The sequence below is a fragment of the Ammospiza caudacuta genome, chromosome 1 (genome assembly GCF_027887145.1).
Source record: "Ammospiza caudacuta isolate bAmmCau1 chromosome 1, bAmmCau1.pri, whole genome shotgun sequence".
NCBI lineage: Eukaryota > Metazoa > Chordata > Aves > Passeriformes > Passerellidae > Ammospiza > Ammospiza caudacuta.
This window is the reverse complement of record NC_080593.1, coordinates 53,582,541-53,599,225: the sequence shown is the minus strand read 5'-3', so window position 1 is coordinate 53,599,225 and position 16,685 is coordinate 53,582,541. Positions and strand designations below refer to the sequence as shown.

Sequence of the window (16,685 nt, the reverse complement as noted above, 5' to 3'; positions counted from 1 at the left end):
ATTGCGGAAATGTTATGGAAAACTAAGTTGGGATCCTTAAGAATTCAGCAAACTGCTTCACTTTACAAGTGGTCACTGGTCTATTGGTCTGTGATACACAACTTTTAAGTGCAGCTAGCACTCTCTGAAAGGTGCAGGGCATGCTCTCCTAACAGAAAAACAGATGTAAACCTTCTGTTAACAGAGAGCTCATCAGGGAAATACTCAGCCCAACTATGAAAGTGACTTACTGATTGCAAATAGAAAAGGACATTTTCAAAAGCACTCAAGCCCTGCTAGAAATAAAATTTATAACCTGTTTTCAGGAGCAGTCCTGCTCCTCTCCCTACTTTCTTTCAAAGTTTACTTTTAGGCTTGACATAACCCTTGTGCCTTTGGCAATCAATTCTCTGGCCCTCCAGCCTCATGAGGAGGCTTGTGTCGACTCCCACTTCTCTATCAGCACGGAGGCCTTTTGGGTCAGGCTACAAACAGCCCACGTGGCTCCCTTTGCAGGACTGTCTATATGTCTAGAAAATACCACTCACTGTCCATGGCATGCAGATATTCCATATGCAGAGCCCCGGCTCCCGCAGTGGCAGCTGAAGGAATGATGTCTGCGTACGGGCTGCGCTGGCCTGCCAACAGAGCCATCTGATGATAATATTCAGCTGGGCTGACGCCAGCGTGCGGAGCTAAAAAAAACAACATAAAAGTACCGTTAATGACGTAAGATAAACAAGAAGGAAAGTTTTATCACATTGCTGGTTTCTCTGGCCATTAAAACAGCTTGTTTATTTTTTAATGTAATGCACTGTCTGCACTATGACACCACTGGTCAATATATTTCAAGCAATGGTACTGTAAAGACGCCATTCAAAAAAACAGCACGGCCTAAAATATTAATGAGCTTGGTGATCTCATATTTTTGTATTTATTATTAAGTGACTCAAAAAGTGACAGGCTGACAGCAATGGAAACTAGTATGATTTATTTAGTGACATAAAAAAGCAGGAAAACCTTCCTAGCATTTTATTCACATTTACCTCATCCCTGGTTCAAAGGAATCTGTCTCTAAGGTAACAGGGCAGCTGAACTTCCATAAGCATTCAGGTATCTGGAGTCTCTACTGAGAGGACTAGAAGATTCTCCCTACCATGTCCCTCTGTGTCTATGCTTAGGAGCAAACAGGGAGAAAGAATGATTCCAGGACAAATAATAGCTGTCCATGAACAACACAGGGTCAGTTTTTTAGGAGGACAGACTGAAGTCAATAAATGTGACCATCCCATCCTTCAAAGTTCATGTATAAATATACTTGACACACAAGCCTGTTTGCAGGGTCAAAACCACAGACTGATTAGACTCCACATCCCATCAGTGAGGTTATTGTGATGCAGTCCTCTGATAATGACTTGTATTAGCTGGTCTCTCATTTAAAAATAACATGAAAGTTTCCTGATCCCCTCCAATTTTCAAGCAGGTTGTCAACTAATGGGAAACCCTGGACAAATACAAAAAATTGACATCACTTTAAGATCATCTCCTCTCAGCAGGCTTCAGGTGCTACTGAAGGTAGAGGGTCATTTCATGAGCTTGTGTAAGATGTACCCATAAAATAAGCTGGACTACCTCTCCTTGACCCTGACCCTGACCTGCCATGAAACTTGAGGTTAACCAGAGCCCTTCTCTCTGGTCTCTCCCTGTCCCACTTGCAAAACAGCTTACACTCTGGTCACCACAAGATGGTATGCAAGCTGGCCTAAAACATTTAGGGCTCTTTAGGTTAATGGGCTGCACCCCAAGCTGGTACACCAGATTATTTTTATACTCTTTCATATCATTCAATGGGATTTTTCTTTCATCTCAGCAGCTGAATCTTGAATGAAAACAAAATGTTGGGCTGAAATTCTCTGAATATTGTTACCTACACAAAGCTAAAGATAATTTATATTTTCATTAGAAAAATCAGATCCTAAATGCAAACCTTATAAACAAAGAATCAAGATTTACACTTTTAATGTTCTTTTGAACATAAACAAGGCATTGGAATTTGGAGAAAAGTTAATTCAGCAACAGATTGCTGAAGTGTATAGTCTGCCTTTATTAATATCAAATAAAATGAAAAAATGCGCTTTTGATGTTAAAATGTTAAATATAACATATAAGAAAGGGTGATGAAAAATAGATGTATGTCAAACATACATCTAGGCATGGCATAAAAATGAGCTGAAATAGAATAAAAGTTGTTGTTTTTTTTTTCCAAATTACAAAAGTTGTTGGTATTTTTTTCCAAATTACGAATCGATTTCACAATTAATTACAATCTTTCCACTTTCTGTGAAAAGGTAAAGAAATTATTCAGACCAAATTTTAAGAGATGTGTAACTCACACTGAATCACTGATTTTAAAGTTTTACAGTAGTAGGCAACCATAGTATATTTCCAGACAGACTGAAAATACTTCCTGAGCTTTCTGACATAAGTGTCTGGGTTAACTAACAGTAACATTGGCTGCAAACTTTAAAATTAACTGCTGCAAAAAACGTAGTGAACACATAATTACTAAATGTTCCATATGCCAAGAAATGTTCTGGTGCTCTTAAAAGATTATTCTTTACCATTTCCCTCAAACATAAAAAATTAGCCTAGTGAATGATGTATTGCATCAAGGGCAAATGAAGGGTAAATGGGAAGACTCGCAGGCCTGACCTTTTTCCTGTTTATTCCCGGGTAGCTTCAGCTTTGTTCCCGTTTTTCTATAAGCGGAGGCATTTGCTCCCGCACAGTAGGCACAGCTGAGCTCCATTTGAGCACTTTCCTCTACACAGACCAACTCCATCCTTACCCCTGCTCCAAATCCTCTGAGAAGTCCTCAGCTACCCCTGACCCACCAAATCTGCTGGCTAAGGACAAGAGACAAGAGGTACGTTCCAGATTGTTCTGGCTCCTGGCCATCCTCAGATCTGTGAGCTGACAGACTGAGCCCAATAGTACATTGATCTAATTATCTAACTGTCCTAAAGCAATTAGGCAGCAACAGAAATCTCACTATGGCTTTCAGAAGAGCAATAACAACTTCCAAGGTTTCACAGTTCAAATGCTATATCTCTTAAGCCTTGGTGTCCTTTATGTTATCACTACATTATGTGCATGTACCCCTTTAAACCACAGGAGGGTTTCATTTGCATTCTAGAAGTGCTCAAGCCATGATTTAGATTCTCTGATCCCAGGAACTCACATCCGAAAAAAGGCATTTTATTGTATACCTGATTGATCATACAACAGACTGTGGATTCCAGGGAACAAACCTGCAGCTTTACAACAGGATGCTGTTTGATTGAGATATCTTTAATGCCTCAATCAAGTTACTGTATTTTCATTGGATGCTGCCAACACCAGGGCTGTGGCAACTGATCAAAGATGAGCTGTGAGCCTACAGGAAGTTTAGTAACATGTATTTGTTTAAAACCTGAAGAGAGATGCTTAAGCTAGTCAATTTAGCATGTACTTATGACAGATTAAGGCTGTGTATACAGTCAGCAATCAAAACTCAGGGGATGAGCATTAAGAGAGAGTGTACTCAGCTGTACTGTCCCCACCTGAGTGTCTCTGAAAGGCTGGGAATCCAAGCTACATAGGCTGGTGGGAGAAATCTGTCTTTCTGAGGTGGAGATGGGGCAGGGTATTTCACAGACCTGAACTGACACCAAACACCTGCAACTGCAGACAGATGAACCCTAGCACCATCATAATTATGACAGAGCTCCAGACTCAGCTGCTAACATGCCAAGTGTCCATTTGCTGGGGAACTGAATAGTTCCTTGGGGCTTCACTACCTACAACTCACTGGACTACAATGGCAGAACAACCAGAAAGATTACACATTTCTATACTGTACACATCTACATTTAGGTGCCAGAATCTGAAACCAAATTCTACCCTGTGACATCTCTGGGTGTTTCTGGAGCATCAGTTGGGTGCTGGCTGAGAGAACACCATGTGCCTTCATTTTTGCAAGTGAATCCAGTGTGGTACACCTGAGACCAAGACTGTATACAGCTTAATGTCATAGGTGGTGATAGGTCATTCACAACTTCCTTTATGTGCCACTAGAACATAGCTTAAGCATAAATGAAATGCTGCAGGAACGGGACCTGAAGAGTATTGAAGATAGCAAGGTATTCTGCACATTAGCTCCTGTGAAAAAGCCCAGATGTACACTACAAGCGTTTTCGCAATATATGCCATTACTTGATAGCTCTGTCATTGTTGTCCTGTATCTAAAGCTCCAAAGATCCTGAAGTTAAAACTTGCCTTTCTGACAATTCAATTTTTTTCCTTAAAACTGTTTTGGTTTTTTTTTTTTAAATACTTCTGCTAAAACGAAAAGGGTAGAATCAGGAAGAATTCATGCAACATCCAAAGTGCTGCTAAGAAAGCCCTATGTGCACGCCATATACCTTGATTGACAATAGGTCATTAAAATTTATTCTCATAAGAATATGTGCCCATAACTAATGGATTAAGGTATATATTCTTATAAACGAGGATTAATTAGTTATCCGTTTGGATAGGGTGCACTGCTCATTTTTCAAATTCAGCTAAAGGCAGTTTAACGCTGGTAAGTTTCTGAATTCACTGGGAAGATCTTTCCCATAGTTAAAGTACCAGTTTAATTACGCTTCTCTATATTGTTGATTCTGAGTATGTTAAATTTAGTGCTCTTCAGTAAATGCTACAATTTTGAAATGTCAAACTGCTTATGCTTACCCACTATTGAAAAACCTACTATAACAAGACAGCTTTTTTTTGCAACTCTGTTGATGGCTCACTTTGGCAAAATTCCCACTCAAATGAATAGGACATGTGCTAGAATAATGACAAGAGTGATCAGAGGAGTTCACTTCAGCCCAAGTAGTCTGAAAAGTAAAAGCCATGGTTATACCAAGATCTAAAGCACTGAATTTCAAGAATACTGTCCACCATTTAGATTAAAAGGGACAATCTTGATCATCAGCCACTTCTACATAAGCATCATTTCATTTGTCCATATCATTGGCTAGGATAAACTGAAGTAATTCTACAAAACTTTAACAGAACTATTGACTAAATGTAACTAGTCAGTGCATGCTTTTTTATATGATCGAAAAATACTATTTTAATTAACAAGTCTTTTGTGCCTGAAGAACTCCATGGTTATATGCTGACACACAATCATAAAGAATCTGACTCAATTCAGTGCAGGTACAATGGATTTTTTGGAGATCAGAATTACACCCCATGTCAGCCCCACAAACAAAAGATATCACAAGACATACACCACCCTTCCAGCATAAATTTTGAATGAGGCAGCTTTTTTTTTTTTTCTTCTCCCTGAAGTTTCAACATTTGTGAGATGTACAAATGAGCCATCATCGGCTGATGAAGTATTGAAACATTTATGACATAATGAATATGTCTGACAAACCTGGTGAAGCTGCTTTGAACAAGGGGGAAAAATGTTGACAAGATTAATATAACTTAAGTTGCTACAATGACAGAAAACAGGAAGCCTGTCTGAACCCACCGTCTGTTGGGCTGAGTCCGCGGGCTGCCGAGATCATGGAGAGGGATGGGCTGCTGTGCAGGGACCTGATGTAGTCCATGTAGGGGTTAATGTATGGGTGAGGGGTGCTGAAGGGAGACTCTGATGTTGCAGCAGGATTTCGGTGCGGGGAAATTCTAAGGAATGGAAGCTCTGAGTATGTTGGGCTACTAGATAAGGCAGAAGGCCTGGAAGAAACAAAAGGAAGAAAAACAAAACCAGCCAGGTTATCTATACAATAAAGAAAAATACTATAAAGGTAAAACACTTGTTTCTTGAAGAATAACAACTGGGTTGCACATGTACTGAAGTCAACTGCCTGGAAAGAAAAAGGTTGGGAAATTAATTCTTCTCTGTCCCCATTATTAGCAACATTTTTCTGACCAATTTTACCATGACTTTATATTTGGTTTAATCTTTACACACCTCAATACCTTTCCCCAAGGAGTTAAGGAGAAAATAATTTCAATTAGTGCAAAATATGCACACTGTATTACACAGTAATTCTTACTGCAATATGACATACATACTGAGATTCAGAATCATTTACAGCTTCAAAACCATGCGCCTATTGAAAAAGAAGCTTTGAGAGCCACACCTGCAACCATGCCCTTCATTTGACAGTTTACTCTTTCTTAAAGTGCAAGATGGCATGTTTATACAGAAATCACTTCAGGAGTCCCAAACTTTGCAAGCCATTAAAACAGATGGCTTCTTTGGAGCATTTTTTTCTTGTTGTTGCTGCCCCTTCCCATGAAAAATGCACAGAACATGGTGGCAGAGTAAGAAAAAATGCTGCATATGTGTGTTTTTAGTATGGCCCCAGTGACCAATGTTTTTTATCAAGACCCCATTAATTAACTGCATCATTTTTGTGAAGGGAAAGCTTGGTGCCCTCTCATGCTATGTGCGACGAACCAAGGCTTAAAGCTGACAGAAGACAAATAACCCGCCATAACCTCCCCATCATCCCACCCTGTCGATAGGACAGTGTCTGGGCTCTGCTTGGAGACTTTTCTCTCACAGCATCCCATCTCCAAAGGCACTGGAAAAAGTTCAAATTTCATCACAAGGGGCTGGAGTGCCTGCCCTTGCCAACCTGCTCTTTGGCAAAAGACAATGATTAAGCCTGTCATGCATTTGCTGTAGTCCAACTGGCTGACCCGAACTAAATGCCTTTTTGTCCCTGTTTTTCCAATTAATTTAGCATATATACAGCACAGACACAGGCAGCAGCTGTGAGAGCAGTGAGGGCAGCCTGTTCCTTTGATGCTGTTGGCTTACAAAGAGTAATCAAACAAGAAATGTATTTTTTTGCCTTTAACATACACATATCATGATCAATGGAGGTAGTTGTCATCACCTAAAAGGCCAACAGAACGTAATCTTACATAGGAGGCAATTCTGCCCTGCCATCAGCTTGGAAATGCAAGCATATGAGTGGGACAGTGATCAAAGTAATGAATTCCTAACATGACACCAGCTTCCCTGCCACTAAATCCATAAGGGCTTGTAAAATCTGAGGAATGAAGATTTCTCCTGATGTGTTTTTCTCCCTCTTTTCCCTTTCCTATCTGACCTTTTTTGTGTTTCTTGCCCTCCAACAGCTTTCTGCAAGGTAAGTCCGTTTAGCCTTCCTGTATGAAAATACCTCCTAGCTCCAAAGTTTGTTAGGGAGCTGCATTTTGTGCTAGCAGCAGGTACCAACAGTGCTCTGGCACCTGAGCAAAAGACCCACATAAAGCCAAACCACTCGCTAATCATGCTTTCAGCATATTTGAAATGCACTGAGAACCTGAAACCAGAAGCTACTTTCCACCACTGTGCAAACCAGACATCTCCTTTCCTCAGAGAACTTTTTGTTTTACAGTGGAAGTGCATCTTTTACCTTGGTACTATGAAACCACACCAGATGTGAAATATTCGTTGTCTCCTCATTCCCTATGAGGCCAAGATTGGTTGGCAAGAGCTTCAAAAATCATGGTGATGTAGGAAGGAAAAGTACTACAGCTGGGTATCACATTACAGAGTGAATTTCCTATCCTGGCAGTGAGGAAAATATAGAAATACAGCAAATTTAATACAAGAGTAACAAAGAAACTAAGTCTGGATGTCATTTTATGAGAAATTCTTTTTAAATGTGATCCCAACTCATATTTAGAAATACGAAGAGCATGCAGACAGGCTGGGACCCTGGCCTTATCTGGTGCATATTGAACAGAAAACTCTTTAAATGCTTATGCAAGAAGGCTGAAAGTCTGTATCGGCCTCAGTGATTCACTCTCCAGCTGGCCAACAGCCAGATGCTGCCGCAGGAGCAAGATTAAGAGCCAGGCTGTCAGCTTCTGCCTCCAGATCCTGCAAGAGCCATTCAAGGACACCAGGACTCAGCTGCTCTTCTCCTCCTCAGCCCTGCCTCTTTCTCTCCTCTTCTAAGCTCCTCAGTTTTCCTAGGATGCTAGGGAAAGGACACTAACCTGGGTAACATCAATCAACAGCAGGCATATAAACAGTATTATCTCAGGCAGAAATAAGGAGTCATCAGATTCCACAAAGAATTCCCAGCTCTGGACTCTGATGTTACCTAATTTCTCTCAAGCATCTGATTTTAACATGCTGCTAACTTCTGTGCTCACTTTCAGACTGGACTTCTCTCCCTCCTCTGTGCTCCCAGACTCCCCTTTCCCTACAGACCCATTTTCCCTCATGCCTTCTTCATCTGCTCTCAGACCTACAATTTGAGTCATCCTGATTTATTCTAAAAAACACCACATATCCTTCCTTTCCCTCTGTGATTAAATTTCACTGTGAACATCTTCCACAAGTATTAACTCCATCCTTCAAACTAAAATGCAGCTTTTAGAAAGGGTGCTGCCAAACACCCTTACTGCTGCTTTGCAACCTCATTGTTGGAATAACCTCCGTCCTGTAAGCAGCAAAAAGTACAGCCCATACAGCCCAGGAGTAGCTCTGCAGATTCTCATTCAGTGACAAACAAATCAAATCTCCAGATGTGGCTGGCAGTCCATCCACCATGATTTTTATTTCACATGTAGAGAATAATAGAACGGTTTGGATTGGAAGGTACCTTTACAGGTCATCTAGTCCACACTGTCATGAGCAGGGAAAGAAGCTGGGACTCTCCTTCAAACTCAGGACCCTTCAGCACAGCATCCTGCAACCTAGCCATGCATCCTGTTGAGCGGCGTTCTGTCTTGGGTCTGAGGCTACTTCATGGGATGCAATGAGGCTTCAGCATGAGAAGAGGCAAGGAGATTTTCAGTGATACTGCTTGACAATTTATGCCTCGCCTGTAAACCATGGGAAAGCAGAACTTGCCCTCCATTTTCTCCAGTGCAGGGGTTCTTCTGTTATACAACATATTCAGACCACTTAAGGGAGGGAGCAAAGCAGATGTATACTATTTTCTGAATCAGGATCTATGTGTCTACTTCTAGAGACCCTGCAAATGCAATTCAAATTTCATACAAAGCTGATCACACTTTCAAGACCTAGTTGAAGGTCCCCAGGTGTGCAGGTAAAAAAGATCCTGTGGCTGTGTTTCACCACTAATTTTTATCCTGGCACATTAGGATGATTTTATTATTTTCTCGGTAACCTTGATTATATCTACAACGCTGAGGTAAATGAGAAGAAACAGAGAACAGGGCTAGCTGTGAAGGCATCTCCCCCTTCCTGTCTAGAAGGCCTTCCTGTTCACTGCAAAGGTGCTGAAATATCATGAGTGCCACACAGCTTCCATATGTAACACAGGACTTCCCACTCCCCACCCACACCCAGTTTCTTCGTGTCCCAGGTCCGATGCTCTGGGGAATCTCAACTGCTCAGCTCGTGAATGGCACACACATGCCGAGGCAGGGAGATCAGTGTAAGGACAAACAGGTGTATTTTTGCCTATTAGTCATGACACTTCCTTGATGAATGTTGCAGAGGTGTCTGCACACTCTTAAAAACTTACATAGTTACACCAGCTCAGCAGCTGTGAACTGCATCGGCTGTAGGGCAAATCACAGTGTGTGTGAAGCTGCTTTTTAAAAAAAATTGGGTTTTTTTCTGACCACTGCTGAACCACAGGTGAGCTATCTGTAGGATTTCAGTTATTACTCATGAAAACAGTGTCATTTTGTTTTGTTGCTTACAGTTTAAATAGATGAACTCTGTACAAGAACACTGACTTAGCAGTAGGTTTAGATTTTAACCACCACAAAAACTGAATCAAATGCAATTCCTTTTTCAGCCCATACAGCCCTTCTTTAACTGGTGAAGGAAGATCATGGGAATCTGAGAGCTGATGAGGCAAGCATGAGCAAGTTATACATATTTCAAAATTATCTGCATGCAAAGATCATTACCTAGTATTATCTTGAAAGGATCACACATTCCTTCCACCAGCAGAAAAATCTGAGATACAGAGACTCCTATTACATACTTCAGTCTGTTTTCTGTACTTAAGCATTTGTCAGTTTTACAAAGAGGAAGACTGGATTGCCCAAACTCAAATCCTATCCCTTTCATTGGTACTCACAGAACAGCTAACTCGAGGTGAAATGTTGCTGTGTGGCTATGACTAGAGGTGAAAGTCCCTGGGAGGTAAGCCAGCACAGAGCTTGCTGACTGTGGGTCCTTTCAACCACCCTCTCAATGCTCAACTAATGGGATTAGAGGATGATCCCAAAGTCCATGAAACTATCTTATGTGGATTCATGCATGTAACTGAGTTAGGAATTGAGGAGGGGGGATGGAAAGAAAAGAGACCCAGTTCAGGGTGCTGGGGGGCAGCAAAGTCCAGCTGCAACCTAAGAAAAGGCAAGCCAGGAGCCACCCATTCCATGCCACCAGAGCTGAGTGACCAGAGTCAATCACGAGCCTGAGACAAGGCAAAGTGACAAACCAGGTCTGGGTTGGGCCAGTCAGGAGCAGGAGACAGGGACAAAGACAGGTCAGGAGACAAGTTACACCATGGTTCTGAGGGCTCTATCCAGAACAGCTCCCTGCAGTGCAGACCCTGAGCTCAGCCAGGAGCAGGACCACAAACTGGCACTGCTCTCAACACAGGTCAGGCAGCTCAGCTAAAAAGGAATTCCTGGATGCATGAGGTGCTGGAAGAGGTCTCCAGTGAGGCCACTCAAGACAATTACTGCCAATTAGTGGCCTCAGGGTACTTACTTGCTTTGCAGTGTTTGAACTGCTTTAATACATGCCAAAATATCTATACAGTGAAAATTGTTCCTGTTCTTCTATCTCTTGCAAGTGTGAAAATTACAGTGCATAGTACAACCCCCCACTCATCACAGGCATTCTTCAATAGCAATTTTTTCTGGAAGCACATGTAAAGCCACTCAGAACAGCCACAAAGGTCTGTGCCACAGGAAAAGCTGGACTACTATTTTTGAGGTTGGTTTGGTGTTAGAGATCTGCCATAAATGGTTTCCAAACAACTTTAAGCTGTGCTTGGACATAAACCTCTTCTAAGCACAACCTATCTGAAAAAAAAAAAAAAAAAAAAAAAAAAAAAAAAAAAAAGAAAGTGATTTAAGCTCTTTCGGATTTTAAAGGAAACTATAACTCCAGGACTGGAAATCTTAATGCCAAGTTTTGTCCTGATAAAATTTTAAATGGCTCTTTTATGAATCTGTTGAAAAATACATTTATATTGAAAACAGCAAGTGATCCTTAACTATAACATTGTAAATATGACACTGAGCTGAGGTTACAGATGGAACAATAATCTATCTCACAGAACAAAGCTTGTCAACGAAGTGGGATGAAATATTGTAACATAACCTAATTTATTATTGCCTTTTCATCCATCTTGTTATATTATGAACGTGTCAAAGTTCAAACCTCGATATTTAATCATTTAACAGTACGTTATTCAATGCTGGAGCAAGCATTGATGGCATAACTCTCATACCAATGATATCCACACTGTTTCTCTGATACCTGTTCAATTCAGTCCTGCCTGGAGAATTGAAAAATATTAAACTCATTAAACTGCCTATGATACTTTTCTTTTATCTTTTCCTTTTCTTTTTTTTTTTTTTTTCCTGCAATAATCATCTGATGTCTGCCCACAAAACATTAACACTTATTTCTAGCAGAACCTGGAAGATGAACAAACAAGGACTTTCTTGGTATGTGGTGACTCCTATTCTAAAGCATGTGGCTCAATTCCTTAGGTAATATCTCCCATGTTAAATTTCTATTGTTTATTTAATACCATAGTTGCTTGTACAGACTGACCCTTCAGCACCAGCAGCCAACAACTGACTAATAAAAGGTTTTTGTGTTAATAAAGTTGAGCTCTGAGATTTCAATGTAAGGAGATCGAGGCCAGCACTGAGCATTTTTCAAATGCAACCCACAGTTCTTTTTTCACTTCTCATTGAATTGGTAAACAATCAAACCTACAGACACATACTATGGGAAATCAATAATATAATTTTTAATACTTAATTTTTTTTTAAGAAATTCCAGCTTCAAACAGGCACTCCATTCCCCTAGAATCACTCACTGCCTCAAAGCTGCTATTATCACATTCTTGGACTTAGGAAAACTAAGCAAGTAATTATGAACATTTTAAGAATTATTTGAATATATGGAAATGTCAGAGCACATTTCATATAAAACAGCTCAAGTGCTGCAAAAGACGAAGCACTGTTAGCTATATTTTTTGAATGGTGGAAATGAACAAAAAGGAGAACATGAGCATGTTTTTAAAGTCCTAAAACAAAAAACACTCTTGATTTCCTGTATAATTTTCCATGTTTCAACACCAAGTGAATATTTACTCACTTTTCCTCCAAATTTCACAGTGGAACTGTAGTCAGTATAGGGAAGTAGGTCACAGAATCTGATTTGGTAGCAAACTTTCATTCAGTAGATACATGTACAAATAAATCATGAGTGGGTTCATGCCTACATAGTCCACATAGAAGGTAGATCAGGTTTAAGGTAGACAGGCTCTGGTTTGGTTTCCATTATTTATCTGTTGTCCACCTTGTACAAGTTTGTTGTCATCCTGATCCACTCCTTCCCCATCTTTAAAACTGTAGTAAAGCACTTGAAAAATGTTCAGTATCAGTTCAGTGGGAAGGTCACATCAAGAGATCCCATGTTACAAATATTTCCTCACTGAGGCAAGGACAATGCCTTACAAAATATGTGCAGTTCTGGTATGTAAATTCCTAAAATATACAAATAATCTCACATGGGGTTAGAATAAAAAGTTTCTCCCACAAAAAGTTAAAAGGCATCATTGCAAAAAAAAAAAAAAAAAAAATGACTGCACAAGAGAGGTTCATGGTTCAGGAAATCTGCACGACAATTAGGCATTGACCGACAGCAAAAGAATATTACTCTGGTTCCCCTTTCCTTCTTTGGGAAGTGTTAACATTATGTAGTTACAGTTAAAAATTGACTACATTAATCAAGCACTAAATCCTTAGTCAGTGACTGTATTCCTATTTTTCAACTGATGGACTGCCTGAACATAGACCCAGGTTTTTTATATATACTGCTACTTACAAGACTTCATAAATAACCCAACTATCAGCTTGTGGATTTCCTCAAGAATAGTTTATGTCATGAAAAGCAATGAATATTCATTCTGTTATTTAACACAAAGCTGTTTACATAAGGTCAGCTGTAACACTGGTGACCTTCAGTCCACAGTAACACCTGCAGTGACTACAGCAAGCAACTGCTGCTTCAGATGATACAGTCTTGACTTGGGAGTCTTGACATGCATTACTTAAATGTGTATGCTGACAGTTTAGACTGTTTAATTTCCTTCATCATGAAAAATGAAAATAAAACTATCTACTGGGCTCCCAGTACTTCTCAAGTCCAGTCTTCTTGTTCTCTTCCTCACACGCACCTGCCTCTCCTTTTCTTCTTCCATCCACCCACCACTGTTGCTGCCTCCTGTTGTCACTGCTCTGGGAACTGTCTGCTGCACTGCTCTGAAACACTGTCCACTTGGCCTTTGCAGTACAGAGCATCCCAGCTTTCCTCTCCTTTCTCCAAGTCCTTCTCAGGATGCTGCAAGAAATCAGTGACTGGGAGAGGACTTTATGCATTTACCTGGCAATTCTTTGCTAGTACAAAGAAGGCAAACATAGAGAAAAGTAACCAGCAATAACTACTCCCTGCAAATGCCACTTGCCCATTTTAGGCTTCTACCAGAGGTTTTCTGGCAAATTTTGTGGCAGCTGTGTAAGCCTCCAAGTACCCAGCTTGGTGCCCCTCCCAGGCAGAACATTTCTGCCTCTGGCCACTTCATTGCCCAGTTTCAGGAGGCCAGAGCAAAGCTGTGAGACTGTAAATGGGGCAAAGGCACACCACCCTGCTGGGGAGAAGGGATAATCCCCAGGGTGAAGAAACAGCTGCGGCTGGTAAACCCTGAGGCCATCAGAGCTGACTCACCAGAGTTCCTTTGCCAAAGACTGCTAGCTCTTCCTGGCAGAGCTCCTTCTATTTGCACAACACTCAGCAGAGCTCCCATCCTGCACAGAGCTGTTGGACACTGCAGTAATGTAAACAGTAAATAAAAGTAATGCTAACATGTGATTTCCATCTCTTGCTTCTGCTAGAGCCTTATCCAGGCACTGCCTTCCTTTGCTGAGCTTGCACTGAACCATAAATAAAGTAAGACTTTATACTTTCACAGGACAGCCCAACCCCAGTGCTGGTAAATTTTTCCTCTCCTGTCTTCAGCTGGTTCCAAGTTTATAGATGTAAATGTAAATGTAATGTATTGTGTAAATGTAATGTATTGACTTGTACATTAAAAGATGGAGGATAATGAAGCAATGTTGCATTTGATGCAGAAATCATCATCATGCACATAAAATAGATGCACAGGACAAGAAAGTGTTATTTGAATAAGATTGCCATGGACCTCCACACACTATTTCTCTTTCAAACTATGCTGTACTACAAAGTGCAGCAGGAAAATCTAAAAGCTGTACAGCCAACTCATTATCTGTTGTTAGTAATAACAGAGTGGGCAGTGAAATTACCAACTGCATTCCTATAGCAAACTTCTCTGCTCTGCAATTCTCCTCTGATGCTCTAGAGGTGGTCCCATTTGCTATTCAAATTTTAGCTTCCTCTAGGCTACAGGCAGAGCCTGACATCCCTTCCAGTCTTTAACCAGAGACACCATAATATCAGTATGTAGACATATATAAATCTGGGCTGCATTAATGTACCCCTTTCTTGCCTCCCTTGCCGCTCCTCTCCTCTCTCAGAAAAAGTGGGTCAAAGGAGTGTCAGAAGCTTTCTCACACTTAATGCTGTTAAGTCAGCTAATTGAATAAACATTTGTTTAACATTTGCTCCTATTTCACTAATGCACTGTGAGAATGAGAAGAATTTTATTCCCCTTCTTCCCCATCCTCCCCCTTCGTCAGGAGTGCCACTAGCTGTTATCGCAGTGACTAATGTGCTGTATGTGGCCATTATAGTCCTCAACTCTGAAATTACAGCCAGGATGAACGATAGGCTCTGCCTGTATGCTGATTGGAGTTGGATGATGATTGATTAGAAGAAAGTCAGACTACGTAGCCACGCAAAAAGAACTGCACTGAGCCACAAGCTTAAACACTAAAGAGCATTTCACCACTGCCTTCAGAGCTATTAGATGTTTTCATATGAACAACATTTCTTACATCCAGGTTTGCGCATTTTATCTTTATTCTTTCAAATACTGAAATTGCTTGGATAAGAGAGTTATATATTTTTTAATATATATATATTTATACACATTTCTAAGAGTAGCCTGAACTTTTAGAGGAAATTGAAGAGGCTTTGTGTCAAGTACAGCTAAATCCAGCCATTCTATATCAAACCCCTGCTAGAAAATTACTGTGCAGATGATAAGGCTGAAAGATATAATAAAAAGTGACTCTACTCAATTTACACTGCAATATTGGTATGACTGAATATTTTTCATTCAGGTGACTGATAAAATCACTAAACTGTATTGCAGATAAATAAAGGAGGCTTCTGTCAAGAATAAACACCATTAATCATGAAGTCTCACCCTCTGAGTGGCTGTGCTATGCAACTGCACAAATGCACCATCACAAGTGGCATGTGACCCACTGCCTCCTTTCTTCCCCCAGCTCCCCGGTGAAACCATCTTCTTAGGAAACTTTTCTGCTGCCTTTACAACACTGGAAGCCCAGGAATGTCTTTTCCTTTCAAGTTTATACACAACTGCAACTGAAATAAATTTTAGTGGCAATACATTCAGCTAAAAATTGAACCCACAAGACAAAGTGAAGCCATGCAGATTGTGGCTGCATTGCTGTAAATCCAGCATTATAGTAAAAAGCCTGTGTTTGAACTGGTGAGGATGAAGTCTTTATAATTCTAAAGCTGAAACAAGTAGGAAATTTCTCCCCCAAGCCTTCTTCCCATTTTCTTCCAAACCCACATTTTCTTACTGGTTTTATAATTTAGTTTTGCTATTTCCAAATAGGTGCTAAGTTTCTTTTTGAACATACAAACATAAAATTTCTTAACATCATAAATCTACCTCAGTAGAATCTCCTTCCTAAAAAGCAACTTATATGCTAAATAATGGACATGAGCTGAAAGAAACTTACCCACCAAAAGCACAGTCATACAAAAAGAAAAACAGACAACTTAGGTAACCTTTTTGTAACCCGTTTTAGAGCAAGTGATGATTCAATAGTGGCCATGTTATTAAGCCAGAATGAAGCAGTGCCCTACACACTAATGAGGTTAAAAAATGTAGTTAGGTCTTCATGTTAAAGGCACTTAGCAAGCAGCCTGCTTGGCAAAGACCAACTGTGTTGGAGCGGAGGACTAATCACACAGGCAGGAATCAAATCGACTGGAAGAATTAGGAGACTTGCGGCCCCGAGGAATGTAATTCATGCAGAAAAGCAGTTGTCAGAGCGAGGCCAGGGAACTGTGTGGGAAGAAAGCAAAATAAACAGCTCAACAAAGAAAACAAAGACACTCAAATAGTGGCTTTTCTAATGCTTGAGTACACTGAAACTTCAGTGGGTGCGTATGACAAAAAAGTCATCAAAGACGACCTCTATAAAAGCAATATACCGGT

At 40.4% G+C, this 16,685-nt stretch overlaps 1 protein-coding gene across 1 annotated transcript in view; it reads right to left on the bottom strand.

The window, feature by feature from the left end:
- GLI3 (GLI family zinc finger 3) overlaps positions 1 to 16,685 on the bottom strand; it is a 188,104-nt gene that overhangs the window by 61,762 nt on the left and 109,657 nt on the right. The window contains exons 4-5 of the mRNA XM_058806018.1: positions 5,549 to 5,754; positions 528 to 674 (exon numbers count right to left, since the gene is read on the bottom strand). Coding sequence (XP_058662001.1) covers positions 528 to 674; positions 5,549 to 5,754 — 353 coding nt within the window. The remainder of the gene's footprint in view (positions 1 to 527; positions 675 to 5,548; positions 5,755 to 16,685) is intronic.